The sequence below is a fragment of the Crotalus tigris genome, unplaced genomic scaffold (genome assembly GCF_016545835.1).
Source record: "Crotalus tigris isolate CLP2741 ecotype Arizona unplaced genomic scaffold, ASM1654583v1 scf7180000017551.9496454, whole genome shotgun sequence".
NCBI classification, from domain to species: domain Eukaryota; kingdom Metazoa; phylum Chordata; class Lepidosauria; order Squamata; family Viperidae; genus Crotalus; species Crotalus tigris.
Window position 1 is genome coordinate 9,202,471 of NW_024096469.1, and position 17,320 is coordinate 9,219,790.

At 39.5% G+C, this 17,320-nt stretch overlaps 1 protein-coding gene across 1 annotated transcript in view; it reads right to left on the reverse strand.

The window, feature by feature from the left end:
- Window positions 1-6,113: 6,113 nt before the first annotated feature.
- Window positions 6,114-17,320, reverse strand: part of NPLOC4 (NPL4 homolog, ubiquitin recognition factor) — a 55,473-nt gene continuing 44,266 nt past the window's right edge. Inside the window, exons 13-17 of the mRNA XM_039346660.1 lie at window positions 15,109-15,180; window positions 12,819-12,914; window positions 11,066-11,182; window positions 8,494-8,596; window positions 6,114-8,079 (exon numbers count right to left, since the gene is read on the reverse strand). Of these exons, the coding sequence (XP_039202594.1) occupies window positions 7,922-8,079; window positions 8,494-8,596; window positions 11,066-11,182; window positions 12,819-12,914; window positions 15,109-15,180 (546 nt within the window). The 3' untranslated portion in view covers window positions 6,114-7,921. The remainder of the gene's footprint in view (window positions 8,080-8,493; window positions 8,597-11,065; window positions 11,183-12,818; window positions 12,915-15,108; window positions 15,181-17,320) is intronic.

A 17,320-nucleotide genomic window follows, 5' to 3' on the forward strand; every position in this document is an offset into this window, starting at 1 on the left:
AATCCAATGAACAACTATATTCCACTAGCCTGGTTCTTCTGGATTGACTGCTGACACAAATTTATCAATTCCCCACTAGACTGGCACATTTTGAGATGCTACACCAAGTCAATTAGAAACCTATCCAGATTTCTGCCCTCACCTTCCATAGTCAGGCAACACTGTTTGGTGATCATGGAGGAGAAGGTTCCTGATCTGAGTCATAATAGCAAATTTCCAGTTGTCAAGAACCACAGTAAGATTAGAACATCCCCTCGTATTAACTTTGTCAGCTGGGAGAGGAAAGAGAAAAGAAGAGTGTAACATAACAAAGAAGTAGCTTAGTAAAATCATCATCATTAACTTGGAAAAAATAAGGAAACATAAACACCTTCAAATACAGATTGGGTGAAGAAAGTACGAGTGATTGAGGACATACCAGCAGATCTAGAAAAGCATTTGGACACCATATGAATGGGCAGAATCTCAACACATCAATTACAGTAGTATCATTAGCTGGATCCTTGAAAAGAATCTAATAGTCAAAATACTGTGCAATAACCAGGCAAAACTATCAGGTAGATTGTGTGGTAATAACCACAGCAGCAATTTTACTCTTCCTTCTTCCTCCTGTACTGCCCTTTAGTTCCTAAATGCTGTATGCACCTGAGAAGGAGGCATTTCTACACCATTAACATGAAATGAGAATCTAGTGGGACTATTGAGAACAACAGCCACACTTGCATCATACATTCATACCTTCCTCATGGGTAAAAAGAAAGTGCTCAAAAACCTCTGTAAAACAAAATGGCAGCTCACTCTTCTCACGTGAATTCAGGGTGAAGAGCAAGTTTAGGAGGAATAAAGTTACTTCAGCGTAACACAGTGTTTCTCAACCTTGACAATTTTAAGGCATGTGGACTTCAACTCCCAGAATTCCACAGCCAGCATTGCTGGCTGTGGAATTCTGGGAGTTGAAGTCCACATGCCTTAAAATTGTCAAGGTTGAGAAACACTGGCGCCGTAACATCAAACTCAATGACAGAATAAAGGGATCCTAATTTTTGAAGGTTAGCATGCATCTTCAGGGATGGAAAAAAAACCCACCTCCCTTTCTTTAAGAGTTCATTTTAGGACCTACAGTACCGTTTCTAAAGTGAAATGTGCTCAGTTCCCTGAAAATATGTCCTGGGAGCTAGCTACACAAGGAGAAATATGATTTATAGCTAAAATTCAGGTGCTCACAGATACTTAAATCTGTGAAGAATCATGCACCCAGAAAAGATGTTCAGAATTTTATAAGAAATGTGACAATTGGAAGACAGAAGAGGATTGGAATCTCAGGCTAGCGGCCTTTATGAAAAAATGGGCTTTGGGGCATCCACTGTCAAAAGCAAGCATGCCATCAAAACCATTCTCCCTTGCACAATTGGGGTTCCAAGGCCTTTAGCAAAGAGGGGCCAGCCTAACCAAGTGCCCCTCCACCCCAGTTCACAATAAAAGAAAACAAGTTTCTGTTGTCCCAAGTAACAACCTGCTTTCTGGGGAGGAAGGCCCTGATCTTCAAGACCTGTTACCTTCTTTTCGGTAGTCCCATTCGGGTCTGGCCTCCCGTCGCTTCAATATGGCTGCCCAGCTGACGGCCACCAACAACAGCAGCCAGAGAATCTGCTTCATGTTGCCTTGACAGCGGCAAGAGAAGGAAGACCAAAAGATCCTCTTTACAGTCTCCGCACAGACCTCAAACCTCATTCCTGTTCTGCATCCAACCCCACCCCTTTCCCTAGATGGCTCCCATATGGCTGCTCGTCTAGCTGGGCTGGTTACCAGTTTGTCATATCAGTGGGAAGAGGAAAAGGGGTGTCTCTACTTCTGCAGCCATAGAAACACAACACTCACGGCATCCATTCACCAGTCCAAGCCCAGCTGGATGGAAATACCGTCCAGGGATTTGAGAACGTCATGTTGGAACTCGGATATCATCTGACTTATGACTGTCCTCTCCATAGAAGATCCCTATTTCCTCCATGTGTCTAGTTCTGAAATGTTGGGATGTTGCCAGTTGGAAAGAAGAGGGAGTGGGTGGACTGGAGAGAGTAGAAGCTGTGGATCTGGGTGAGCAAATTGCTCAATCTTGCTAGTTCCTTTATCGTTAGGATGGGGGTAGCTTAGGCTACGTCTTCATTGGATTGGACCTGTGTCAATCACCACGCAATCATCTTTAGTCTATTTGTTAATTCAGCAGCAGATAAGCACAATAAATAATACAGTTGCTATTAAGGGTGCTATCATGGTCTAAGACACCAAGCATGAAGGGAAGGGGAAGAAGAAGAGATACAGCTGGCTAAAATCTCTCAAGACTAGAAACATTCATTTCTGATTTCCCCCTGCCCCCCACTTCCATTCTTTCCCATGATTTCAGGCTAACAGACTGGGCTAGCTATAGCCAGAATCACAGAGTGGCTGATGCAGCTGCTTGAAGGCCCTTATCACTTGGGGTCTGGGATTCCTGTTTCTATTCCTCACCCAACCCCAGCTCTCCCCTCCTTTGCTCAGAACTGGTCCTTTTAGATGTCCTTTGCATATAAAGGCTGATTTGGGCTGATGGTTAAAACTAATGTCTGACTGCAGAAAAGTAGAAATGAGCAGATTAAATTGTGGGGGTGGGCAAGACAAGTAATGTGATCTAGTCTGACATCTGAACATATCTACAGATATGTATCTAGCCCAATGTCCTATTGTGTTTCCTGTATTTGTTTATCCATTCAAGACATTTTAATAGGAAGGCACTGAAGATGCATTGAGCCCTAGAACTTAATGCTGCGGTGCAAGATGAATTAGATTCCAGATGAATTAGATTCCAATTCCCACTTGCCAGCCAGCCTGTGATCAAGACCTTCAAAAATATTATTAAATTTTTTTTTTAAAGAACACTTGAATTAAAAAAAAACCATCATTTACCTACTGAAATCCTCAGATGCACGATGTGGTGGTGATTTTCTCAAGTCTAGCTTGTTTCAAACCAGGATCTGCCGCTCTTCTTTGCTTTATAACATATTATTCTGAAATTTTGCCATTCTTCAAATTACAAACAGATCCTTTTGGCCTATTACAGGAAACACTCCAATTTGCAGTTTATATCTCTGAGGGGATGGAGGAGGGAAGTAAGAGGTTTGTGGGACAATCCCCCCAAATACTCCAAAGTACATTTTAGGTCACTAGCACTTAAAGGGGAAAATTCTCTGTTTTCTCACACTTTTTTTGATTAAGGAAAAGGAGCAGCTCAGGGAAAAAAACCTGTGCAGTCCAACTCGGCTGCACACAATTTACACAGAAACTCTGTTTACAAAAAGGGACAAAACTGCAATTCCCCAGCATGTGTTTCCTTGGGAAATATGGACCGACGACTGGGAATTACAAAAGATAAAGAGGCTTTGACCTACTTCTTTTGAAAGTTAGAGAAGCGTCCTGTCTTGTTGGCATTAGCTTTGCTGCTCTCCCTCCTCCCTTTGCTCTTAATGATATCCAGACCATGGTTTTGTTTTTCTTAAGCGAGAAGAGCACATTCAGCATGGTTCACATCAGGTAGCCAGATGGGGACATGCGTCAGTCAGTCCCTTGTCAATGTTTACGAGTCCAGATGGCACAATAGAGATAAGCAGAAGGAAAATGGATGGGAACCCAAAATCTATCTCCTGACCTACAGGCCCTACTGGTAGAGTTGGAAAAGGCCACTTCATCCATTGAGCCAGAGCTCAACTCAGTGTGAACATCCAAATGAAAACATTCTCCAGCCAGATGGCTGTCTTGCTCTTGAATGCCATCTGTGAAGAGAAGCCCATCATTTGTCTGGTTAATGAGCTCCATAGGCTAACAGTGCTGAATTCAATCAAATTTTCTTTTTCCTGCAACTTCAAGCCATTCTTTGGTAGTTAGAATAATAGATCTTGATCTTCTTGGAAAGATGTGCATGAAATTTCCACATGTGAAAGAAAACACCTTGGAAGTTTGGCTGGGCCTTTCCAGAAAGGGAGGGCATGATCTGACCAAAGCAAAACCAGATAGCAAATTAGGGAAACTTTTAGATCCCCTCTTCCTCTACACAGCAACACACTTTTTTCTTTTTCTATATTCTGCATCTACTTGCCATAACAGTCCTAGTTCTCTGAAGCCACATCATCCTGGGCCTTCAATTTCTCCTTCCCTGGATCACATCTGAGAGGACCTATGTGGTACAGATCCATGCACAAGACATGCACACATTGATTCAGCATATAGATACCAATTACTGTAATTAGTTGCAATGTATGGCTGTGAAAGCTGGACCATAAGGCTGAGCGCCAAAGAATTGAGGCCTTTGAGCTATGGTGCTGGAGAAGACTCCTGCGAGTCCCTTGGACTGCAAGGCGTTCAAACCGGTCAGTCGTAGAAGAGATCAATCCCGACTGCTCTTTAGAAGGCCAGATCCTGAAGTTGAAACTCAAATACTTTGGCCACCTAATGAGAAGGAAGGACTCACTGGAGAAGGGCCTAATGCTGGGAAAGATTGAGGGCAATAGAAGGGGACAACAGAGAATGAGATGGCTGGATGGAGTCACTGAAGCAGTAGATGTGAACTTAAACGGACTCCAGAAGATGGTAGAGGACAGGAAGACCTGGAGGAACGTTGTCCATGGGGTCGCGATGGGTTGGACACGACTTCGCAATTAACAACAACTGTAATTGGTGCAAAGGACGCTCCACGCATGGAAGTCTTCACCACCTTAGTTTTCTACGTATCATCCTTTGACGTCTTTCCGGAATGTTATCATACCCTTGGTTAAGATAAACATTCACAGTGCTTTCAAACTCTCTTCGTGGGATTTAATGTGTGTAGCTCTTGCTCTTCTCTGGAAATACTTGTTTGCCTGAATTCTTTCCAAAACTTTTTTTTCAGATCTTGACACAATATTCAAGGTGGAATCTGACTAACACAAAATGAAGTGGAGTCAATTACTTCCCAGGACTTGGAAAATATTTAATTGATGCAGGCTAAAATTGCATTTGTTTTCTTGCAACCACATTGCAAGCTGGATATAAGTCCTCACTGTTAAGATAAATATTTCAGGATTCCCCCCCCCCCAGTTGAGAATTTTTGCATTTGTCTCTTAAATTGTTATGTTCAGCTGTTTCTATAACCCATCAAAATAATTTGAATGTTATTTCTATCTTGTAAGATATTAATATCTCAACAGAGTTATCTCCCCCATCAATTAATCTAAGTCATTGCCCTAGATACAGTGTTTCTCAACCTTGACAATTTTAAGGCATGTGGACTTCAACTCCCAGAATTCCACAGCCAGCAATGCTGGCTGTGGAATTCTGGGAGTTGAAGTCCACATGCCTTAAAATTGTCAAGATTGAGAAACACTGCAGAATCATAGAATTATGGAATTTGAAGGGGCCATAAGAATCAACTAGCCCAATCTTCTGCAAGGTGTAGGAAAACCAATTAGCTTCTTCCTCAAGTGGTGGCAGTTCAGACTCTTCTTAACAGTCTCCAAAGATGGAGAACTCATAACCTCTCTTGTACCCATTATATCTGGTCCTAATTTCTGTGGCAGTGGAAAATAGTTCCTGACCATTTTCTCTATGGCAATCTTTTTATATACGTGAACACTGATATTACGTCTGCTTTTGGTCTTTTTTCCTCCCAACTCTTTCATACTTCTAAATCATGACCCAGAAGAAGCTCAGAAGTGTGTTAATCTTTCTAGCAGCCATCATACACAAATGGCTCAGGTTTAGCCATTTGTTATCAATACCTGCATCCATTAACATGTACATCCCATATCATATTCATATGAAACCTGTTATTCTTTACTTGCCAAATTGCTAAAAACAATTTGCTAAAAACATGGATCCCATTTTTTGTTTTAAGATGAGGTTTGAAACAATAGCTGACTGCCCACATGCACAGTAGGCATTTTAGAAATTAGATGTTATTCGGACTTGAAGCTAATCACCATGACATATATATCTGCATTGGAACAATAAATGAATGGTGGTTAGAAGAAATGTTTGGGCCCAAGGGCTGCATAAATTCAAAACGAGTAGGGAGCAAAGTGGAGAAAGCAATAAAAGGACCAAAGCCATCATTTTGGATGCTTTTAATAGATTTTTATTTGCAGGGCTGTTATTCAATTAAGTCCAGTCCAAACCAAACATACACCTTTGCAACCCGAAGAACCAAGAACAGCAAGAGCGGCTACAGCCCGTTGAGCTTGAGAAATCTTAGTCAAAATGCAAACCCAGGAAATGAAAGTCACACGTCCTGCCAGCAATAACTAGGCCAGAGAGAATGTTTATGAGCCCCAGCTACAACTGCCTTGAAAGATCGCATTCTTCACAGCAAGTGTTTGGAGGCCAGTCCTACATGCCCACAGTGAAAATGGGAGCTGGGACAGAGGCACATTTTGTGCTGGTGACGAAGACCTAGGAATATAAACTACCGAAGGGCAGAAACAAAGGCCGTATGTCCACATAACCAGAGAGCTGATGTGAAGGGCCTCTTTCTCTCTAATGTTGCAAGGTTTGTCTGGGTGATTATAGGTTTGCTGTGCAGAATACGTTTGCGAGGGGAATCAAATGTACCTTAACATAAAACAGTCCTAGCAGAGATATTGGGAGGTTTGGATAATAATAATAATAATAAAAAGAAAATCTCTGGACACTTTTGAATGGAGAAGCCCAGGTATCAGAAGAAATAAGGAACAGGAGGCACAGCTAATATATGATTATGTGAAAAGTAGGCAGGGTTGTGTTCTAGAGGCAAGGCCATTTCTATTGCAGTCACTATATTCTAGAGGCAAGGTCATTTTTACACAGGCATTTTAGTGAGGTAAGACAAACTCCAATTCCAATATATGCTCCACTTATTGTGTTGATCCTGTGTAGTCATTAATAGACATGAATAAAATGCCTAGATATTTTGCCTGCTCATAGCTTTGGATCCCAGGAAATTGCTTTAAATATAAAGGGGAAATAGTGTATGGAGACTTGGTGCAAATAACTGCTTGTGAACTGTTGCTTTCCCAGTCCTGACTCAGCTGGAATGAAGCTGCTGTAGGGTTCCAAACCTGGAAATGACAGGACGCATATGCTTCCTGTTGCCAAACCAGGATGAGAATCATCTTCTCTCTTGCCTACCATAGATGAAGAACTCAGGGAATTGTTTTAATCTGTGCCATTAGGTACATAGGGCAAGAAATGGATGAAGAGGCAACCAGAATCATCCCTGCCTGGTTGAGAAAAATGTTCTCCCCCCCACTTCCCAGTGCTGAGGTTTAGCCCGGGGCTTTAAAGCCACAGTATGTCCCGCGATCACACATCACTCAGTTTGAAGCTAAGGTATAATGAGAGAGTGGACCAATGTGGCTCAGGCACCAGTGACCCAGAAACTCTGGGGCTAAATGCAAAGCATGTCAAGAGAACAACATTACACAAGCTAGCCCTGGGGGACCAAGTCATCCCTTCATCACTACTGCCTAGCCTCACTGACAAGCTTAAGGCGGGAAAAGCTTGTGGCATGCAAGCTAACAGGGCAACGCGGCCACACTGCCATGAGCCCACAGAGCCAATGAGCCACCTGTGCAACTTCAGCTCAAGGGAAGCAGGACCTCTGGCTTTCTACAATACTGAGAGCAAAGAAAAGACAAGGCAGCATAGTGGGGCCATTTTACTTTTTCCCACCGGGACATCCCGTTCCAACTGCAAGCTGCCACCTTGTAAATGGCAATTGAATACCTGTGATATGGGTCCTTTCCCCCCTTTCCTGTCCTGCCCTGCCCCACATAGTACATTATCCCAGGAGGAAGAACAGTCCTGCCTGGCTAAAGGTTTGCCTCTGTATTTCTGCCAGTTGGTCTGTAATGGCTGCCCCGATCACCAAGCCAAACAGGGCCTAGCTCCGTGGGAGGCTACACATCTCACAATGATCTGTGCCTGGTTGGTTCATGAAGGTGCAGTGCTGACAAGCCCACATTGAAGAAGTTGTTGCATGTGTTGAACTGCCCATGGCACCATATTCTTGGAGTCCTGGCAACTGAACGCCCACTGTGCCTGAAAAAGTGAAATGGAATAAATGGGAGACAGAAAAAGCTCCAACAAGCAGACTTTTTTTTTTTTTTTTTTGGGTCTGGAAACTTTACGCTAGATAATTTCTAGAGTAAATGCAATCGTCCCTAAGGAATATTCCCATTCCTTGGCACAACACTGTCTAATTCCTTCAACAGATTTCTACAACTATATCCTCTAAAAACCCTCCTTTTCTTTCATGCATGAATTAAATCACCGCTACATATATATAAAACTACTTGGCTAAAATGTGTAATGTTTTGTTTACTTGTGTAGTACTAAACTGGTCCCCAAAGGTGGTTTCAAATCCAAATTCCAACACTAGGCAATTTGATGTAGGTAAACAAAAGCTGTCCAGCTTTTGAGGTGACTCAAAAAGAGAAAAGACGTTAAACATACTGCAAAGCTGCTCAATGGTAGCCCACTGTTCAGATTTTTTCCAGGTCTGAGCAAGATCTTCATTCCGGGTTCTTACTGCCTCCAGCAACAAGCTGATACTATCCTAAAAGAGGAAATAAACCACATCACAACCCTATCTACGTTTAAAATAAAGGATTAATGTACCATATTCCATTAGCTATAAATGTTAGTAATATAATTAAGCTATTTAACTACACAAAAACCATTTTTTGTCAACTGATTTACAATTTCCAAAATAGGTTGCACTCTATCTCTTCTCCCACTTTCAGGACATCTAAAAGCATGGAGCAACAATAAAAATACATTTTGTTTCCTGACACCTAAATATGCCATAATGCCATTTCAGATATTCTATTTCCATTCCAGTTTTAAAGGCCAATTATTCTAGAAAGAAGAAATGAAACTTTATACTGCCTCATTTAGCAGCTCTGCATCTAAACAGTGGCACTGTATTGCATGTGTGCTGTTAGCTCCAATCATATTGTGCACCATGATTGGGTGGCACAAAATGAACAAGTCAGCATAGTGCAGACATGTTTAAGAAAGGAACTGCCAGCACAGAAACAGGAATGCATTTAGAATATTGGTATGAGCAAGAATTCATGAATGAAACATCATGCCCCACATCTCAGTTAACATCAACCGTTGCCTGACATTCACAAGCAACAATATGCAGGATTACATTAAAATGGCATTGCTGAAAAAAAAAAAAAGAGTTTTTTGAGATTTAAACAGCAGATGGCACTACAGACAAGTTCTGAGGTGAACTGGAACAATATGCACTGTCATTTCATCTTTGTTCTTGAGCAAAGTGGGCTCAGGAAATAAAAATGTTTCTACTGGCTTCATAAAATCACACCTACTGCATAAATGTCAGAATTTGCATTAGGGTTGTGCACTGGATTTGTTAGATATCAGATCCTGATGTATATGAATAATCAGGAAAGAAAACTGTTTTGAAGGCTAGGAGGAAACTCACCAAAAAAAGAAGTTACTACAGCTGTTAAGTGTCTGTGGAGATTCTCAGTCATCCAGGTCATGGTTGTCCCAAAGGAGCTTTTTCAAGAGACAACTGGACTTCCTTGTTTTTCGTTGAAGATGTTTCGCTTTTCATCCAAGAAGCTTCTTCAGCTCTGACTGAATGGTGGGGAATGGAAGGATTTCTTTCCTTGCAGACCGCTGGTCATTTGCATTGTTTTTTTAGAGAGTCGTTGAGGCCACTTGGAGGCTTATCTGTGTCCTCAAGATCATCTGAGTAATGCAAAGGATGTGGAGCCTTCTTGGAATTCCTGAAAGGACTGGGTTGTAGACTGGAGATAGATGATGTCATATCCCTCCCCCTCTGCTGAGAGAGGGCTGTTCAGCTTTGACCCCTCTTTCAAACCAGCAGTCCTCTCTGCCCAAAACATGGACTTTGCTGTCTTCAAAAGAGTGGCCTTTGTCTTTTAAATGTAGATGGACTGCTGAATCTTTTCTTGATGGCTTTGTTCTCCTATGTTGTGCCATGCATTTATGAAGAGGTTGTTTTGTTTCCTCTCTAAAAGAATGCAAATGGCCAACAGTCTGCAAAAAATATAAATCCTTCCATTCCCCACCATCCAGTCAGAACTGACGAAGCTTCTTGGATGAGCAGCGAAACGTTTTCAAAGAAAAACAAAGTCCAGTTGTCTCTTGAAAAATACACCTGTTTCATTACACTGACCTAACAGCAAAGTTACAGGAACTGTTCTTTAAAAAGGATTAATGAGGCTTACTTCAAAAATGCCTGCTCTAATTTCTATAAAATTTAGAAAGGTACCTCTTCAGGAAGTTCTGGCTTGCCTGCAAATTTAACCCCATTCTGCTGAAAAACAAAACTCCTTGTGCTTTCTGTATTATAAACTACAGAATTCAGTTTCTCTAAATCAAAGGCAGATGGGAAAGGCTACCTCCAGAATTATGCAAACTTGATGGGAAGTTCCTAAAATGTAAAGAGGATAGACTTTGTGCATCCCATATTTTATAGTTAAGACAACAACTGAATTATTGCAATTGTACTTCATTATCATAATGACATGCAGTAAACCTGGTTAATTACCCACTGGCAGTTCAACTATTCCATACATGATTATAGTTCTTTAAACTCTCTAGAAAATACAGGACATTATTACTTTTCCTGCCTTTTTTTTTTAATGGAGGGAAAATATTTCAGATTTTGAAGGCAGGGAATTATGTTTATCAGTGGCCTAGCAAAAGTTAGCAAATAGGGTAGCCATACCGTGGATTAAAAATAGACAAATCCTTAATGAGATTGCAGAATTGATCTTTTACAATAATAATTTCTGATACATAAAATTTAACAACATGCCTAAGTGTCAAGCCGGCTCTACCCAGTCTGAGAGGCAATTGCTACCAACTTATTTCTCCAAACAGTTCAAAATTGACTACCACGCTACCAATCTAGAAGCCACTTCTATCAAGTCAAGATATACCTGCTTTAAAGTCAGGTATGTTTAGCAATCTTCTTAATGTAAGCTTTATGCCTTTCTCTAAAAATAAAGTCATTACATACCCTTAAAGGCATCACTTCATTGGTGACCAAGAAGAGGAGAAGATGGAAATCAGAGATGATGTCAAGGAACACAGAAGAGGTATTCTGGGACAAATATGTAGCTAGAATGTGAAAGTCCTGCAAAGATTGACAAAAGCAGACTTTAGCCAACTGCTGACCTCTATGCTTTGGACACCCCTCTGTCACAGGGCTGCAAAAACTGTTCTCTCAACAGCTGCACTTAAAAGTGGACAGGACCCAAGCAGTCAGATGACTCTTTAATGATGTGAATACAAACTTTATTATTTAAGTTTGTAATTGTTTAAGCATTTAATTCTTTCTCTTTTTTTGCCGCAGTATTCTCAAACTAAAATACCTGCAGCCTTTGTTTTTGTTTTTAGTAAAAGTCTTATGATACTAAGAGTCTTTACTCAGGATCATAGCACCCTCTGCTGATGAAACTTCCAGCAAGAATGAATGGACAGAAATAGCAGCCAGGAAGCAAACACATCAAATTTAAGAGGTATGCAAGAAGACAAAGAAGCTGGAAAATATAGAGACAAACAAAGCAGAAGGGAGGCAGAGAGACAGTAGGAAAAATTGGGGGGGATGTGGAAGCACCAAAAGAAACAGCAGGTGATTGGGATGCAGAAGGCAGGAAATACAGTACTATAGAAGCAACAGTAAGTAAAGGCAGGCTCCATTAGATATCCCACCATGCCATATTTGGCCTGCAGGTTTTGCATTTGGGCTCTCCTGCAACACATTCCCAGTTCAGAGAGTAATTTCACACGTTTTGTTCTATGAAGACTGCCAGTATTTGTGATGTAAAGAGAGCAAATGAGTGACACTCTGGGTTTGTTTGTTTTTTTGTCAAAGAGCAACCCGATATTACCTCCACATCAAGGAGAAGTTAGATAAAGTTTACTCTCTTGAGGGAAATTTTACTGTGTTTCTTTTCAAGTAAGTGGCTGGTAACAATAGTTCAGCAGAACTCAGGAAGACAGTTGCAGAAACTTATACTGCCTATAATTCTCATTCCAATCTCTGACCAATGGTGTAACACAGGAGTCTTCAAACTTGGCCCTTTTATGACTTGTGGACTTCAACTCCCAGAATTCTGGGACTTGAAGTCTACAAGTCATAAAAGGGCCGAGTTTGAAGACACCCCCCCCCCCCCCCGTGTAATGCCATTCTCAGCAATGGACAGATTATGTGACCTTTCCCAGCTGGTAAGAGTTGACAGTGAAAAGCTGAAGTAAGCTAAATTGTTTTTAGATCTAGTAGTTCTTCTCTATCTCTGTGAACATGGCTCAAAAGGGGGCAGCAGGAATAGAAAAGATAGCAGAATTCGTTTTCTTCCTCTCAAAGGACCATATCTGCTTAGTGTTTCCTTTCCTTTCAATTAAATATTGCAAAGATCTTTTGTTTGGTAACAAAAGTCAAGGCTACAGCTGAAGGATCAAGCATTTACAAACAAGTGTGCTGAATACTGAGACACAATTTGTAACTATGGTAGACATTTTATTCATGGTAACATAGACACAAGCTTTTTCTGATTTCCAGACATAGCAAAAACTTTATTTTACATGATTATGTGCAATCTGTTTGCCTAGAATTGCTTAAATTTTTCACAAAACTAAAAAAGGGTGAATTTAGCATTTGTAATTAAGCCAATTTTTATGCATGATGTAATCTGCTTTTAAATATTAAAAACTAAATAAATGCCATTGTATAGATACTACCCTTCATCCAAACTGCTATTTACCCTTACCTGAGTTTCTCCCAGTACATCACGATTCTCAATAGGGAATGGATTTTGAGAAATAGAAAATGTGTAAACTGGATCTTTTGGAAATGTGGTAGTGATCTTCAAAACAGTAAAAATAACAACTGTTAAAATTCAAATGACTAATGATGTCAACAGGCAATGCAAGATACAGGGCAGAACCCCTATCTAGGACAGAGACACAGGTGATGCCTTTAAAACAAAGACAGATAGAAAAATTGAAAGGAGGGATCTTCCAGTCTCTTTTAAAATCTCTCATATGTCTCCCCATATATTTTAGCAAATATAATTCAGTTTTGCCTGAGGTAATTAAGAATCAGTTCACTTCTGATAAAAGGACCATATTGCCCAAGACTTCTGAGACCTTCAAAGGCTTAAATTCCTACTGCTTTCTAGACTAGAGGGAGGTAAGACAGCTTATTTTTTAAAAAAAGTATATAGGCAAAACAAAAAGTTGTCTTTGTTAAGAAAAGCTATAACTTTTGCAGCCCTATTTCTCCAACAGACAGGATTCTACACATATTGATTTTATTGCCTCAGGCATGCTAATATTACAGACTATTGCATTTTAAAAATGAAAAAGTGTCAAATACCACCTGATATTGCATAGGATAGATGTTAGCTAACAAAAGGCTTTTAAATCAAGGAACAACACAATTTGAAATCAAATCAAAAGGCACAGAAATAAGTTACCATATTACGCAATCAACCAATAAATGATACAGGTTTCAGAAATTCGGTTTCACTTCTTGACAAATGCATCCTAAATGCATGTTTCTGGCAATACGTTTTCATCTTACTTATATCCCAGATTGTCCAAAAACAGATTCTTTTGTTGTTGGGTAATAAATTCATTGGACTGTCAGTTGGAGCAGAAAGTTGGGGAATAGCTAGCATCTTTTCAAAAAAGCAGTATCTCAGTGAATGGATCAGCCAATTACAGTTTTGAGTAGCAATAGACAGACAAATACACACACTTATACTGTTTCTTTCTCTCTCTAAACATATACATACCCACATGGGGGGTGGGACGGGGTGGGAGAGAGAAAGGAAGACAGATAGACAAGGAGGCTGAACAAGTGGACCTCTATGAATTCATAGCCTATCAAAATCTCTGGCTTAAATTGGTGCTACAATTATTTCTTTGTATCCCTTCTTTATTATTTTTAAAAATAACTGAAGGTGGCGAACATATCCAATACATTTTCCTCCTCCTATTTTCCCCATAATAACCCTATGAAGTGGGTTGGGCTGAGAGGGAGAGTGACTGGCCCACAGACACCCAGCTGCCTTTCATGACTAATGCGGGACTTGAATTCATGGTCTCCAGCTTTCTAGCCCAGTGCCTTAACCACAAGACCAAACTGGCTCTCTGAATTACATATTAATCTCTATTTTATCTTTCTACATATTACAATTGTATCATCTACTGATTAATCACCTTTGAAATGCATTCTTTTATTAAGTAAAATACCTTCCCATTATTTTAATGTCAAATCTAAGGAATATACAGGCGCCATAGATTATTAATCAAAGTTATTAGCTATAGAGGCAATATCAATGTTTTTTAATTCATCTTCCTATCCAAATCAAGTGTTTAAGAAATAATAACATAAATAAAATAATAAACATGGAACATAGGATAAAACAAGACAATTAATTATACAAAAGTAGAAAAACAATTCAGTTAAAACACAATATAGGAATGTTTACAGTATACAGTATTTGCCTCCCAAATTCAAAGTCCTGTACAACAGAAATTCTAACGCAAAGTCATGACTTGTGTTAGAAAAATGAAAAATGGAGGAGCAAAAAGAAAGTAAGGAATATTATGAATACACCTTGAGTTGTAAAAATAAAGGTAGGATGTAGACCTAAGTAAAAAAATAAAACCATATCATACATATCATATATTGCTTAATCATTTCTCTGAAAGAACAGCACACACTTGTTCTCTTATAGATGTAATCACTAACATCTCTGTGACCATGACACTTCCCACTTATTTAACATACAAACATAATTCTGTAGGAGCAGTGAGATCCTTTGAGCAGTGTGTTAACATGGAAATTAAGCTCTCTTCTCAGATTTTACACAATCAAAAAAAAAATTGCAATCAGAAAGCTATGCACTACTTGTTAGCATTTACCTTCCAGTAAGGAACTAATATGAGAAGAGTCCCCCAATTTAACTTATGGAGAGAATTCTGCATATTTCAATTCAATGTTTCTGTTTACATTAGCCAAAGTAAAAAGTAAGCACAATTCATACTTACATCTATGATTAGGTACTCAACAGGGAGAGGACGAGCTAGCTGAGTGATCTCATTGCCAAACTTGTCTATATCCTGAAACAAAAGCCATCCCAAATTGTTAGGCAAAATAATTAACCAAGAATTACAAGAGAACAATAGTTTAATGGAGGGAAGAAAAAATTAAACAGACAACCAGGGGCCCATTGGTCAGTTCCCAGTATGTCACCTAGTTACCAGCAAACTGATAGGATTCTTCCTATCTTTGATCCACCTGAGGTAGGTCAAATATTAAATGCTAACATTCAAGCATTTCATACAGTTTCACCTCACTGTACCTAAGTAACTAAAATATGAATTCACATATTTAAATTTATAAAATAAATCAAAATCATTTAGGGGTTCTGTTATAAAAACAGACCATGTAAAACATGGGTGTCAAACTCGATTGTGTCACGTGACGTATCACGTTTTTTGCCTTTGCCGAGTCGGGGTGGGCATGGCCTGTGTGTGATGCATCTGGCCCGCAGGCCGCCAGTTTGACACTCCTGATGTAAAACCAGTTTTGTAGTATTTTAAAATATTTATCCCATTTTTTTCCTCTGAAAAGCAGTGTATAAAACTGATTATACCATTAACTGCATGCTTTATTTAAAATATGTAGATACCATCTCTCTCTCTCTCTATTATTTTTTCCTTAAACTTTCTTGATACCTCACCGATGTACAGGGTAAATGAGGTTAGAATAGCACTGCAATAACCTAGCAAGGTAGTCTAAGTAACTTTTATCTATTTTCTTGATGTGTTGCATTCAGAAATGCTATGGGGAGGAACTGAAGATAATTATGTACAGTATTCCCAACTTTTGCTTCACTACCACAGGTAGTCCTTGACATGACTGGTCTCATAACAACCATTTGAAATTGTGATGGATTTGAAAAAAGAACACCCGTCCTTGAAGTTACAATTGCTGCCACACCAACTCTGCAGTCACATAATCACATGTTGGGTGCTTGGCAAGTGGCTTGCATTCACAACCACTGCATGTTCCATAGTCACATTATTGTGTTTTGTGACTTTTTTGCACCTATTTGACAAAATGGGGTTGCACTTGCGACCGTGTGGTTCACTTAATGACCAAACAAGTGGTTTGTTTAATGACATCATAAAAATGGTAATAATGTGATAGCTAACTTACAACTGAAATTCCAATACCAATTATGATTATAAACCAAGAACTACCTGTAGACCTTTTGGGGAAGAAAGACCCCCTAAAACTATTATTATTGGCTGTTCATGTGTGCTAACTAAGACATTAAAAAGAGATCAGAGGAAAACTTTAACAATTATCATTACAGGATCACTGTCTTCTTAAGATTACTTCCTCTTGCTTTTAACTGTTCTCATGTAGCTCGCTAGAAATGTAATTTTTGTGTCAAGTTTGACACAATATTGTTCTTCCTTACCTTATTATTTTAAATGCCTAGGTTTTTCTGACATTCTTTATAGGCTTCATGTACACTATGAACTTGAATGACTATCCCACATAGCTTTGAGTCGGTTCCCTTTCTTCCCTTGAAAGTTTTCTGCTGACAACGATGGATCTCCTTTATTTCCTTAAATTACTGTTGTGGCCCAGTAAAGCCAAAGTTTGGGCTTGTTTTAGAAGTTCAGTAAGGGAAGGGAGATGGCTAGCATTTATTTACTAATTACAAAGTGACAAAAGACCTTAGTTGTGTCAAACGCACCTTACTTCAGAAAGAAATGCACTAAGAACAGACATTTTTTGTTAAATTTTCTAAATCACAATTTAAATGATTATCAATAAACTACTCAAATATAAATCAATTATATATTTATAATCTCCAACCATAAATGTTTTCATTGCTTTGCTTTGAAAATGTAGCGATAAGGCAGGTTCCAAGGGTACCTGGACAAAATTATTCATGTCATTTACTTGATGTACTACCAGAAAACCCTGGGAATAAGAAGGTAAACTTCACACTGCAAGTGCCATCTGTGTACACACAGCACCCCTAAACAGAAATGGAGAGCTGGAGAGAAATGTGAAATCCTAAGATGGGCCTTGCTGACGAACAACGCACAAGCTAATCAGAACATTAAGGTGTAGCTAAGTCAATCAGTCAAACTTGTAATTCTCAAAACTGCAGGTTCAAATTTTATTTATCTCTTGGTCCCTGCCTCTCCCCTTCCTGGAAAAGGTTTCAGTTTCACA